At 37.5% G+C, this 14711-nt stretch overlaps 1 protein-coding gene across 1 annotated transcript in view; it reads left to right on the forward strand.

The window, feature by feature from the left end:
- The window catches only part of ANKRD27 (ankyrin repeat domain 27), a 98347-nt gene that overhangs the window by 78678 nt on the left and 4958 nt on the right, over positions 1 to 14711 (forward strand). The window contains exons 20-25 of the mRNA XM_051979749.1: positions 2118 to 2237; positions 2938 to 2982; positions 7754 to 7876; positions 10391 to 10588; positions 11319 to 11438; positions 11980 to 12141. Coding sequence (XP_051835709.1) covers positions 2118 to 2237; positions 2938 to 2982; positions 7754 to 7876; positions 10391 to 10588; positions 11319 to 11438; positions 11980 to 12141 — 768 coding nt within the window. The remainder of the gene's footprint in view (positions 1 to 2117; positions 2238 to 2937; positions 2983 to 7753; positions 7877 to 10390; positions 10589 to 11318; positions 11439 to 11979; positions 12142 to 14711) is intronic.

The following is a 14711-nucleotide window of genomic DNA, read 5'->3' on the forward strand; positions in this document are numbered from 1 at the left end:
AGAAGCAGTTGGGGGGTGAGAGTGGGGGGTGAATTGAATCTTTACCCTGGAAGACAAAAGATCCTCTCCAGTTTCTCTTACCCCCACCTCTTCTTGTTCCTCACTCCTAAAACCCTTCAAACCTACAACTACTCCTACAAATCCATTTTTCATAAATTACCATCATTCTCCTTTCCTTTTCCCTTCAGATGTTTTAAGATTCACAATATAGTAAATAGCTAAATAACTATAAAAACCCACATGTCCAGCAAAGTTAACCCATAATGCTAACAAATTACCCAATGTTTCAGAAGCAAACGAAATAGTTTTATTTTTTTTTTTTTAAGTTTTTCTTCCTTCTGCTTGAGTGTTTCAAGGCCACCAGCAGAAACTTCTTTTCCCCAGACAGCATTAAGCAGATAAGGTTTTATCAGTTACTCCTCTCTAGCAGACTTTGAAAACCTGCTTTTCAGGGAAAACTTCCCCACCACTTTAAAATAGTCAAGTTTTTTTGTTCTTTTACTTACAAATTAGTACAACAGGTTAAAAAGTTTAAAATAACAAAAAAATTTTTATACCAGGCATACTTGCAACATGGAAATAACCAATTGCCAGATTTCTTAACCATTGTTCTTAAATCAACACACCAGACAAGTCACAAACACAGGACACAAATCACACAGACATAAACATTTAACATAAACAGACTAGGGGCTATTCAGAAACCTTAGAATAGCCCTGAGGGAAGTTGTTGCAGCTCGAGAGCCTTCCCTCCCACAATCCAAATGGAGCTTTTTAGGTTTCCAAAGCCCCCATTTGGTGCATTTCTCTGCCTTCACAGAGAATGCCCGGAGAACCAGATAGTGCCAAAAGGCCCTCAGAACCAGAGTTGTGCCACTGGCACACAGAATCAGATAGACACAAGTACACTTAAACACAAAGAGACAGTAGACAAACAATTCTGGAACACAAAAGACAACAGCCAGGGCACTCCGACAACATCCTGTGGAGGCCGATAGGCATTACTATTGCTTCGTCCAGTGTAACACCTACTATCCCAGAGTACTCACCCAGAATTAAACCAGTTCCCAGAACACTCAAAGCCAATTGAGTCAAATTTATGTTGTCCCTCCCAGTCCTCAAAGGTGGATTACTGAGGTCTGAGGCCAAGGAACAGCTCTCTCTCGTTGGCCACCCTCTAGAGCCGGTAATCCCCCTTTGCCTTCCAGGGAAAGGGCCTGGCTATCGAACAGAGCCAAAGGCTATCTCACTGGGAAGCCTCCAAATGAAGTGCCCAGGTGAGAGAAGATACAGATCAGCCAAAATAATGAAAATTTAAGAGCATTTATTGCTAACTAGTGACCGAACCTCACCAGAACAGAGGAGTCAGCGCATAATGAGTGGTTTCAGGGTCACATTTATAGAAAGAAGAGAGAGAGAAACGTCAAAATGTTTCTTGATACATTTGTCATAAAGGAATTTCTATTCTAAACAGGAGGCAAAAATTGTTATCACTCTAAGGGAGTCATTCCCAGACAGCAATAAGCAGTATTTCTTTAAGATTATCAAGTTGTCAAGGTCTCACGTTTTTCAGGACAGCACATCTGGGGGTGTAAAAATATCTGCATTAGGGAATGAAGAACTAGTAATAAACTTCTAACTACAAAGATTCAAGATTATGTTTCTCACGGTCCCATTTGGGCGCTTTTCTACTTCAGTTTCTTACAGAACAATAATATTCCATAACATTCATATGCCACAATTTACCCAGCCATTCTTCAATTGATGGGCATCCATTCAATTTCCAGTTTCTGGCCACTACAAACAGGGCTGCCACAAACCTTTGTGCACATACAGGTGCCTTTCCCTCCTTTATGATATAAGCTCAGTAGAGACATTGTCAGAGGGTATGACAGTTTGATAGTCCTTTGGACATAGTTCCAAATTGCTCTCCAGAATGGCTGGATCAGTTTGTGAATTGACTCCACCAGCAATGTATCAGTGTCCCACTTTTCCCACATCCCCTCCAACATTTATCTTTTCCTGTTATCTTAGCCAGTCTGAGAAATGAGAAACATCACTTTCCTAGTGTTTAGGAATAGAGGGCACTAAATCCTGTTGTCTTTTCTTTATTATAGTCCCCTGTTCGTTCTCCTCTATGTTCAGTGGATTCCATCAGCCAGGCCTCCTCGATCTCAAGCTTATCTTCAGCTTGTGCTGATCTAAGACAAGAAGAAATAAAAAATAGTTATAAAGAGGTGAGGTTTCCTAGAGAGGCTGGCATTTGGCTATTTAGGATAGAACTTTGAAATTTGGGGCTTTCTTGTCTTGCAAAGATAATGTATTAATAAAACTGTCTACTAATAACTATATCTCAGAATAATATAGAAAGTGTATCTATTTCTGTGATATTGTAAATAATATAAACTCTAAGATGAGATATGCTATGTGGCATGGAGAGATAAGATATTTTCCTTTTTTTTTTTTTTTTGGTGGGGATAATTTTCAATGAACATTTAAAGATTTCTTTTAGCTTACCCCCTAGTATAATACATATCCTGTCACTCAATAAATGTATTAAGTGCTTGTCAATTGATTGATAATTCTGAGCCATTTCTCACCTTTCTTCAACCTGGAATATTAATTTAGGCTAACATCACTAAGAATGTAGATCTACTACCTAAAGAAATCATGATGTACGTTCTCAAGCCTATTACAAATGCCTTTTCTGTTATAAATGCTACTGCATACCTCCTTTACTATCAGTAATTGAGAGGTGATCGTGAACCTTTCAAGCTTTCAGTAAGCATTTATGTTTCACAAAGTGATAACTTCAAGGTGAATAAAGACCACTGTATTTTCAGAATTATTTAATTTTAAAATTAAAAAAGCCATTTGAAGGACCTTGTCTGATTCCACCCTTTTTTTTTTTTTTTTTTTTTTTTTTTTTTTTTACAGGTAGAAAAACTTTTGAGAGCTGTTGCTGATGGAGATCTAGAAATGGTAAGTTCCCCTGAATTACCTTAAAAATAGAATAATAGGGAGTCTTTAGGAAGTCACAGGACCTCATTTCAAATCTCACCTCTAATTCCCAACTTGTGTTATCTTGTTTCCTAATATGCAAAATGAAGGCCTCTAAAATCTCTTCCAGTGACAGCCAGTGATGACCTGCAACATTTGATGACAGATTTGTGTGTGTGTGTGTGTGTGTGTGTGTGCTTTTTTATTTTCCTACATCTGATTGTAATTAGTTTGCTCCCTCAAATTTTAGTGCTTTTCCCCTTATGTCGTATTGATTTCTTGTCCCTCAATGCTACAGAATTGTTTTTCCATCTTTTGAGATGGAGGTAAGATTCTAACTTTAGAACATCCTTCTCCTCCTCAACTATAGTGCCATCTCTATGGTTCAGTCCTTTGCTCCCTTGGATTAACAGCTTTCAACCTCTAGTCTTCTCTCCTTCTTATCTTTCACATAAGTGAGATCTGTGATCTCATCAATCAGCATATTTCCTGTATTGGTATAGGTCATTACCCATCCATGCCTTCCCATCCTGTTTTTTGTTTATTTTTCACATTTTGTCATTTCTAGGCCAGATATTTTTTTATTCCTCTTTTTCTTGTCATTGCCTCCCTTCATTTTCTAATAATACTTCCTTGATTTATTTTACACCATTAATTGTGCATAGGCCTTCATTGGAAAATTGCTATAACTTACTGGAATCTATCATGTGTCTGTCTGTTGACTAAAAGGTTAATCACAATTCTGATTTCTTGAAATTTTTGTGATGTTCCAAGATTTGCAATTGTACAGCAGCACAATTGTATTAAAAAGATGAGTCATTTTGCTGGGGGAGGTGCATTGGGTAGGGCAACTTGGGATCATTAATAGTGCAATTTTCCACAAACAGCTTTTTTTCTATTTAGTTCTGGACCCAGCTCATTGTTTTTTTTTTTTTTTTTTTTGGTTGTTGTTGTTGTTGTAGTTTTTGCCCCATTTATTTACTCAGTTGACTGACCCTTTTCACCAGACATTTTTTAATTTTTTCTACGTGAATTTTCTCCCCCAAAGCAATTGGGGTTAAGTGACTTGCCCAGGGTCACACAGCTAGGAAGTGTTAAGTGTCTAAGGTCATATTTGAACTCAGGTCCTCCTGATTTCAGGGCTTGTGCTCTATCTATTGCACCACTTAGTTGTCCCTCCTACATGGATTGTTAATTCTGATCTTTTAAATAATTATGCATCTTACTGAAGATGCTGCATTGTTGACGGATTTCGATATAGGCGATACGTGACATCTTCATACCCATATGGGTATTTGGAGGCAGAATGCCATGGTGGATAAAGTGTGGTCTTGTGATACATGGAGAGATGGATTCAAATGTAGCATCCCACCAGGCGGATGAACCTAGTTAAGTCATTTAACATTTGGTTTTTCCATCTGTAATATAGGGATAATAATCACATGTTTCACATTGTTGTCTTGAGAATCAAATAAGATAGTACAAAAAGCACTTTGAAAACCTTTGATCAGTCTATCATTATGGGCATTTGTTGTTATCATTATTATAATTACTGTTTATATCTACAGACACATATCTCTAGACTTGCATACAATAGTCCTAGGAGCTTATTGATTTCAACCTCCTCATTTTATGGATGAGGAGGCTGAAGCTCAGAGAAGTTAAATGCCTTGGCCAAGGAGCCACAAGTAGTAAATGGCAGTACTAGATCTTCCACAAACTGGTTAATGCATCGCCTTGTTTTCTGGTTTCCCATATTAATACTTGAAGGATCATTGAACAAGCTTTTCTTCATAGTTTCATTTATCAAAAAATCTTGTATGATCTTAACATATTCTTATCAAATAGGGGAGATTGGAAGAACACTTTTTAGATTGTCCTACAAAAGCAAATATTTTTGTAATCAGCCAATAAACACTGCAAAATTGGATATTCATTTTATATTTCAGTCATTTGTTTGACTATAAAAAAATTGGTCTTCTATAGGGATTGAATGCAGAAGGCTTCCTGTTCCCTTCTCATGTGTTCATCAAATATAAGGATGATAGAGTAGACATGTGTTAGTAATTATTTATGTTCTCTCCATTGCCTTTTAATATTAATATTGCCCATTCTTTTGATGTCTTCTCCCTGAAATATCTTGTAAAATGATCCCTCAATAATGAGGTCAGAAAGAGCCAAGGAACTCTTAGTTAACAACCCTTGACTTTCTTGCAAAGCATAAAGATGGTAGCCATGGACAAAACCAACTTAGAAGGTAAATTTATTTGTAAAATCCCACAGAAGAGGATTATGAAAGCCTACACATGCATTGCCTCCTAAAAGTACAAAAAGTAGGTTAGGAACAAAAATGTATGTAAAAGCTTGATACCCACCTGCATTATATCTCAAAATGACTCAGAGATGAAACTGGCAAGGAATAAGCATAAATTGGAACAAATTTGACAGTGTTTCTATGACTCTTTTTCTTATTAGTGACTGTTGAAACACCACTTTTGAACATTAACACTTCAGTACTATATAAAAAAGTAGAAACGGTTCTTTTGAAGATGAACTTAGGAAGACTCTAAGTGATAACATAGCTGCCAAAATAATCTTCTGAGGACATAAATCTGACAATCTCTCTGACCTTTTCAAAAAGCTTCAATGGTTCCAGATTGCCTCTAAAATAAAAAAAAAACAAAACACCATAACCTAATACTCAGAGCTCTCCACAGTTGGCTCCCAAACTACATTTCAAGCCTTTTTTTATGCTCGTCTTAGAATTTTTTGTTACACTGCATCTTTCTCTGTCCCCTGGATTTAATAGACCTATCTTCTGAACCTGTGCCTGGAATATATGTGTTTTTTCCCTACTGTATTTCTCATCAGAATCATTTTCATTTACATGGTGATTCTGTTTGGCTGTAAATTTTCAAAAAATAAAATTTCATAGGTATCAAAATTATAGATGATTGAAAGGTCATTAGAAAGATACACATAGTATATGTGCTGTGGCATATTGCTCTTGCTGACTTGTGCATAAGAAGCGACATAGAAGGATAACAAGGATATGTATGTGGAAAAGATTACATGGTCATATATTTTGAAAGATGACCCAGCTGTTATTCTGGTTATATCTAAAATATCAAAAGACCTTGAAGTAGCCTTATAGCATGTTGGGTAAATCCTCTGTGGAAGATTTATGAAAGATCATTAACAAAAATTATCTAGGATGAGAAAGTATGTATGAGTTGCAATCTATTTTCATTTTGGAAGTATTTATACCGTAAGTGGGATTAGAGATAATGTGAAAATATATGGCATTATTACTTCTAATCTTCCTCTCTTATCAAATTTAATCATTGTTTAAAAGTAGGTTCTTAGATTCTATAATATTGCCTTCTTTATTAGCACAAGCTAATATATTAAAGAAGTGGGAGCTGTAGACAAGTAATACAGTAGAGCCTTTTTATTTTGATTCTTTTACTAATCATTGTGGTTGAGTTGATAAATATTCATTAGTAAGATCCAATTATAATTGTTGGGGGAAGTGTTTATAACTGTATCTATTTAAAAGGGTATTAACCTTTGCTCAAAGTCTTTTGTTAATCCCTTAGAATTATAAAGCCTTACCTTTTGCTGTGAGCATAGAGAATGATCTTGAAACTTAATAACTTAATGTTGAATGAGTCATAGATGATTGAGTTTTGCAGGACTTCATGATGTTCTTGAAATGCCACAGGGAACTGAAAGAGCTCTTCCAGGCACTGTAGGAAGTGGGGTGTTTTGGTATCTTATGTATAATGTATGATAGCAGTTTCCACTCTGTTTACAGTTAATTCCTTTGTCATTTTAGTTTAGAGATCCAGCTGAAATTGTGAGCCAAGTACAGCTTCCTTTGCCTTTTTCTTGTGGCTCTTCTCCAGCACGAGTAGCCTGTTGCTTGCCTTCTCACTAACCTGTCCCCCTCCCATCTGTCTTGCTGTCTTCAGGATGTCCCCTGCCACTTTTTCTTTGGGTTTTATTCTCAGCTTAGTAAACTGAATCGTTTTTTGTGGCCCCTTCATTTAAATTTTTATTTGAATAAGGACCTTCAATGACTTTAACCTAGAGAAGTAAGTTACTTAAGATGAAGTTTGTTGGTGGTGGAAAACTCTTGGACCAGGAGGGCCTAATAGTCATCTTAGTTCAAGAAATCCCACATCCCAGATTGTGCCTGGGGATCCCTAAGGTTTCTTTTACATCCCATTTTGTTCTCAAGCAAAATATTGATATAGCTTTGAGCTGTTTATAATGATCCTTCTTGAAGAGATTTTTAGGAAGCATCTAATTCATTCCATCTTTATTATGTTGGAAAAATAAGTTCTAGAAAAATGATTTGTTTTGTAAAGCTCTAAAAAATGTTTCTGCCTGCGAGGTAGAGGTTTTGAAGCCGTTTTGCCTTAGAGTTCTTGTCATCCTTCTGTTACCTATCCCAACACCAACAGCGCCTTAAGCTCTTTAAGTCATCACTAAAAGGATTTAGAAGGGCTTGGACAGAAGTGAGCGGTGAAGTCTTGGTGAGGCAGTAGGAAGTAATGAATTGCTTTGTTTGGGCAGTTGCAGTGCTGACATCAGTGAGCTTGTGAGCAAAAATATCTCTGTGTGTGTGTGTGTGTGTGTGTGTGTGTGTGTGTGTGTTAATAAGTGAATTTGATTTCAAAAAAAGCAAGTTCTGTTTTAACTTTCCTAATGTACCAAGTAATGTACCAAGTTTCTCCACTGGTGCCAGGTACGATATCTCTTGGAGTGGATGGATGAAGATTTAGAAGATGGAGACGATACTACCAGAAGAGCAAATCTTGAATTTTGTCATCCCTTATGCCAGTGTCCAAAGTGTGCCCCAAGACAAAAGGTTTGACTCTTTCTGGAGAATAAGAAAGTCCTTTCATGTGTATGTTTATTAACTCTACCCAGTGACTGTTTCTTTAGAGGATATTGTCTGCCCTGGAAATGTGCTAATCCAAAAATGGAGGAGATTTAGCTCAGTAGGGGCAAGGAACTTAGAATTAATGCTCCTGGAGCCTGAGCTCTGGCCATGCTTATTTCAGCTAGCCTCTTTTTTGAGAGAACTCCTTAATAAGATAGACTAGAATAGTATAGTAGGTAGTTCAGATATTACTGTCTGCTCCAACCCCCCCTCCTGCCCAAAGTGTGATTGTTAACTTGCACTGATTTTCTTAATGCAAATATGAGAACCTGCACATTCTGGTGGGGGCAGGAGTCATGCCTTTTTAACTTTTAATCCATTGTACATATAATTGGAGTTAATTCTGGAATTGTCTTTAAAACCTGCAGCATCTTGCTTTAAATATTGCCATCAATATTAAGTCTTTGTCCTTAGAAGATAGATTTGTTTTTCTGCAATAGTCCAAAGTTTATCTGAGATGATCTGGTGAGGTAAATGATTAACCTTTATTATTATTTTTTTAAATGAGGTGTGACTAAAATGGAATGAGAGCCATTTTATAGTGCAGTTTATAAATTAGCCCTGAAGAAAGCTCCAGAGAAGGTTTCTCAACAAATTATTATTATTATTATTTTTTACAATGTTTATAATATTGACATAATAAATGTGTAAACCTCATGCCCTTCTGGAGATTATATTTTAGGGTATGGATGCTGCTAGGTGGTACATTTTCCAAAATAGGTAGAGAGGAGACAAAACTATTCTTATTTGCTGATGGCATGATTTTCTCAGAAAATTCTAAAGAAATAGCAAAGAAAATAAATAAAACAATAGCTTCAGTAAAATGGCAGTATACAAAGTAAGTCCATATAAATAAAAGATATTTTTGCATCAGTAATCACATCTAATAAGAATTAATCAAAAAAGGGAAATTCCATTAAAAATAACAACAACAAAAAGAAGAAGTCTGGGGAATTAATTTCCAAAGCATACTTAATAGATTCATAAATAAAAGCACACAATACCCCTTAAAGAAATTAAGAACAACTAAATAACTGGCGGAATATTCATTGTTTATAGTCAGGCTATGACATGATAAAAATGATAGTACCAACAAAATTAATTTATGATTTACTGAAATATCAATCAAACTACAAAGGAGCCACTTTATAGAGCTAGCAAAATATTAATGATTTATTTGGAGTAACCAAAAAAAATCTAGAATGTCAAGGACAACCAATGGAAGATAATAGGAATAGAAGTAATAGCACTTCTATATTATGAATCGGCAATTATCAAAATTATCTGGTTCTAGTTAAAACATAGGAACTGAAATCAGTAACCCAGTATGCAATAGACTTTCAAATATGTCATTTAGAAAAGAATTCCTTATTTGACAAGAAAACAAAAAAGCCATCTGGCAGAAATTAGATTTATACCAAAATCTCTTACCAAAATAAATCCCACATGGATATGTGACCTGAATATTAAAAGTTATGCCATTTTGAAAAATAGAGAAACACTTTAAGTGCCTTTTGTCAGTGGCTAAGAAGTGTCTAAGAAGTGAATTTTTAACCTGACAAGGGATTTATTTTAATTGGTTCCTGGTTCATCCTGGTGTCTGAGGTACTCCTAGTAGAGTTCTTGGTGGTGAATGATCTAGTCTGATGCCCAGAGGAGGCTCTGGTCCTGCATTTATTGAATAACTGGTATTTAGCCTCTTGGTGGTTGGAGAAGGCTGAGGCATTGTTGCTTTTCTCATGGGGTTGACTGAAGTAGGATGGATTAAATGCTTCTATGACCCGGACTTTAGGTACAAACTTCCTTGGATGTTGTGGTGACTCAGGCAGAGGTGCCAGGGAAGCAGTCTTTTGTAAGGGGGATAAGAGCCTTAAATCTCGCTTCTTGAATGGGACTAAGACTGGAACACTGTTCCTACCTTCTCCCTTACCCACATACTGGATTATCTCACTCCTCTTCCCAGCTCCAGACAAAAAAGCTCAGCTCTACAGCAAATAAAACTAGAATTATGTGGTTTGTATTTTATTTTTATATAGCCTTTGATTTCTTTCTGCCTTCCATTTTTTTCTGGATCAGTGATCCCCAGTAGAAAAGAAGTTAATAACCCCTAGTATTTATACTTATCAAAGCTTTGGATGTCAGGAATGGCTAGAGTGGAATTTTTTGATCAATTTACTAAAAATGAGACTAACAAATATACAGTAAAAGAAAGATATTCTGCTTTTTTTTCACTGATTTTAAATTCTGTGTCCTGATAGGTAGAAAATATTGAACTGATTTTGGGATGGGGTAAATGGACTGTGCATATGTGGACTGGCCATCCAAGAGTCCGTTAACATAGAAGACAAGATTTTTAGTCCATCTTAGCTTTTTCAAGCAGGTATTTTTAAGCAGTTATCGTCTTTTCCCTCTCTTCTCTTTATTCTTTGAATCTTAAAGAAGCTTGAAAAGATTCCTGTTAGTGGACTAGGAGTGAATGCTGTCAATCCGGATGGCTTTACCCCCCTGCATGTGGCAGTGCTGCACAGTCGGGCTGACCTGGTCTCCCTCCTTCTGAAGCACGGTGCCGACGTGGACGCCAAGAATGCTCATCGCGCTGTCCCCCTCCATCTTGCCTGCCAGAAGGGACATTTTCAGGTAGTGTGCTCTCGAGCCTTAGCCCCGGTGATTCCTGTTACCAACGGCAGCCTTGGCAGACTGGATCTTTTGGTTGGAAGCTCCATTGTGAAAAGGGAGCAAGAGTGAGAAACTCCAAAGGGCCACAGAGATGGGAAGGTCATGGGAGGGTTGGTGAGGATGGGAAGACTTGGGATCCCACCCTGTAAGTAAACTTGTATTGATGGTTAAAGGCCTATGTCCTGCGAAGCCATGGCACTTGGAAACCTTTGGAAACCAGGAGGAGCTGACTCCCGGTGCCTCCCCCAGGACTGTAGCTGCTCGTAGTTTAGCTAACTCTTTGGGGTCTGTCCTAGAGCTAGAGAAGCTTTTATGGGGTTTCTGCAGTGGTGATGGCAGTGCCTGATAGCCCCTAAAAGCAAAAAGAACCTTGGGGTTAGTTTTTACCTCGAGGAACTAGATAAGGATTGAAGTGGCCAAAGCCAATCTGAACTCAGTTTGAATTGGGCTGACCTATTCCTTCCCCACTTTAGCCACAATGCTGTTAACAGGGGTTATCAGAATCAGACATTTTGCTGACCTTTGTAAACTCACTTGATGGATGGACTGTGGACGTTTTGCCATTGGAGCTTCAACCTTCACATGTATCTGGGGTGGGGTGGGGTGATGAAATCTAATTGTCATTGAAGAATTTTTAGTAGCCTATGACTTTTTTAGTCTAAAGTTCTTTATTGTTCTTCTTTTGGAATAGGTGGTGAAGAACCTGATGGACTTCAGTGCAAAACAAAATAAAAAGGACTCAAGTGGCAACACCCCCCTCATTTATGCTTGTATGCATGGCCATCATGAAAGTGCTGCCTTGTTACTGGAAGTAAGAAAAGCCTCCAAAAGGCTGGGTTTTTCCTGAAGTGAGATAGGTTGGGACCTCACATGGGGAACGCCAGATCTGCCCTAGCAGCTGCCTTCAGTTTCAGCTGAATGGCTCTTGTTCTTTAAAACGACTTTATTTGTATAGATAAGGAGATTTAAGGCACAACACAAGCCTTGGAGTGTGGGTGGGGCGAATGAAATGGGTGCTGCTTTTAGTGGTTCTCTAAACCTGTTGCACTAGTGGACTTGGGGACCTCATTCGTACCAGGCTGTAAAATACAAGTTGTAAAAGGAATGTATTCACTCCTTTGGGAGTTTTCATATGGATGACAAAGTTGGAGACTTGAGTAACTGGCGTGTGAGGCTTTGTGCTGTGTTGGTTGTCTTGTAGTCCTTCTTTCATGTTTGAATAACATCTTCCATTTGAATGCACTTCCTTGATAGCCTTTACAAGGAAATAATCAGCACTAGTGCCATCCTACTAGTTTTGTACCCCTATTTCCTGTGATTATCCCTATGATGAAAGTTTTGCTTTTTTCCAGCATGGCGCCTCCCTTAATGCTTCAAACAATAAGGGCAACACAGCATTGCATGAAGCTGTAATAGGAAATCATGCCGTCCTGGTCGAACTTCTGTTGCTTCATGGAGCATCAATCTATATCAGAAATAAGAGACAGTGTACACCTCTAGACTGTGCAGAACAGGTAAGTGAAGAAAATTTCTAAAGAACGAAAGTCTCAAAGCAGCAGTCCTCAAAACCATTTGGTACTGGCTAAGAAATAGAATAATGCATCAGTGGAATAATCACAATTGTCAATGACTATAATCTAGGGTTTGATAAGTCCAAAGATTCCAGCTTCTTACTATTTGACAAAAATTGCTGGGAAAAATGGAAAACTAGTATAGCAGAAACAAGACACTAACCATCTAATACCCTATACCATAATAAGGTTGATTATGGGTTCATGATTTAGACATAAAAGGATGCTACTCTAAGCAAATTAGGAGAACAAGAGATAGCGTACCTCTCAGATTTGTGGAGAAGGAAGGAATTTATGGTCAAATAAGAACTAAAGAACATTATGAAATCCAAAATGGATAATTTTGATTATATTAAATTAAAAGGATTTTTGTACAAACAAAACTAATACAGCAGAGATTAGAATGCTCTAAATCACTGTTAACTAGAGAAATACAAATTAAGACATCTCTGAGGTACCACCACACACCTCTCAATTTGGCTAAGATAGCAGCAAAAGATAATGATAAATGTTGGAGGGGATGTTGATGAAGTTATGAACTGATCCTACCATCTGGAGAGCAGTTTAGAACTGTATATATACCCTTTGACTCAGGATTATCTCTACTGGGTCTATAAGAACCAATCAGCAGGATGATTTCAGAAAGGTTTGGAGAGACTTACATGGCCTGATGCTAAGTGAAGTGAGTAGAACCAAGAGAACATTAACATTGTACATAGCAACAATAAAATTACGTAATGATCAACTCTGATGGATGTGGTACTTGAGGTGATTCAGGCCAGTTCCAATAGACTTGTGATAGAAAGAGCCATCTGCATCTAGAGAAAGGGGACTGATTGTAGATCATCACAGTATTTTCACCTTTTTTGTTGTTGTTTGCTTGCTTGTTTTTTTCTTTCTTATTTTCCTCCCTTTTGATCTGATTTTTCTCATGCATCATGTTAAATGTAGAAGCATGTTTAGAAGAATGGCACAAGCATATCCTATGTTGGATTACTTGTTGTCTAGGGCAGAGAGATGGGAAGAGAGGGAGAAAAATTTATAACACAAGATTTTGCAAGGATGAATGTTAAATTACTTTTATATGTATTTTGAAAAATAAAAAGCTATTTTAAAAAAGAATTAAAGTCTCCATGACACTTTGAATTTCTTTTGTCTAAATTAGATTTAGGTGATTCTTCAGATTGCTGACTGGTGATATGGCGAAATGGTGATATGGAAAGTAGGTGTAGAATGTGTTAGGCTACAGCTATAGGGAGTTATGACTTTTTGGTTTATTTTTAATATACATTGTTTTTTGAATTATGTTGGGGGAGAAAAATCAGGAAAAACCATGAGAGAGATGAAAAACAGAAAAAAGAAATAAACATAGATGTATTGATTTACATTCAATCTCCCTAGATGTTTTTCTGGTTGCAGATGGCATTTTCTGTCCAAAGTGTATTGGGATTGCTTTGGATCAGTGAACTGCTGAGAAGAACCAAGCCTTTCATAGTTGATCATCGCATATTCTTACTGTTATTGTGTACAATGGAGTCCTGGTTCTGCTTGTTTTGCTCGGCATCAGTTCATATAAATCTTTCCAGGCTTTTCTATAATCAGCTTGTTCATTATTTTTTATAGAACAATAACATTCCATAACACTCATACACCATAACTTATTCAGCCATTCTCCAACCGATGGGCATCCACTCAGGTTCCAGTTCCTTGTCACTACAAAAAGGGCTGCCACAAACATTTCTGCACATGTGGGTCCTTTTTCCTCCTTTATCATTTCTTTGGGATATAAGCCCAGTAATGGCACTGCTGGGTCAAAGGGTATGCACAGTTTTTGATAGCCTTTGGCCTCATTCCAGATTACTCTCCAGAATGGATGGATCAGTTCACAGAAGTTAGGACATTCCTGTATATTCTTTGTATTCTTTGTATCAGTATGTGAATCCTCTTCCTCTCCCTGCTGTACTCTAACCTTGACCAGATTAAGAGCCATGTTTTATCTTTCATATTTCCTGTCCGGCGCATACCTAATACCTATTTTATACATAGGTGCTATGTCAGTTTGCTGAGGGAGAGAATTCTCTACATTCTCAACAGCTGTATCATGGCTTATGCCCACTCTCTGGAGCCATGGGGCTGACTCGGGCCTCGGATTCTCCTTTGCAGAGCTGAATAGCCCAGGGCATCCTGCCTTGTTTGAGCATCAGAACTGGACTGCTGGCATTTCTGGTTTGAATTTCTTTGCCAGGAATGTGCCGCAGTCCCCTTACCAAGATAAGGAGTAGCTAGCCAATTAAAAGACATGTTAGACATGATTTCAGTGGCGAAATCATCTTGACCATGAAAGATTGTTGCTAAGTTTGATAGAGAAAGGGATGGTGATGCAACTTTAGGGCCTATTCATCTCAGTACTCTTTGTTATGTTTCACCCCAAACCATACAGGATTCACTTGACATGTTACAGGTAGAGTGACTCGTTTAAATCTGTGTTTTTATTGGGGAAATAGAATTGGTAG

Source organism: Antechinus flavipes, chromosome 2, assembly GCF_016432865.1.
Source record: "Antechinus flavipes isolate AdamAnt ecotype Samford, QLD, Australia chromosome 2, AdamAnt_v2, whole genome shotgun sequence".
NCBI classification, from domain to species: Eukaryota; Metazoa; Chordata; class Mammalia; order Dasyuromorphia; family Dasyuridae; genus Antechinus; species Antechinus flavipes.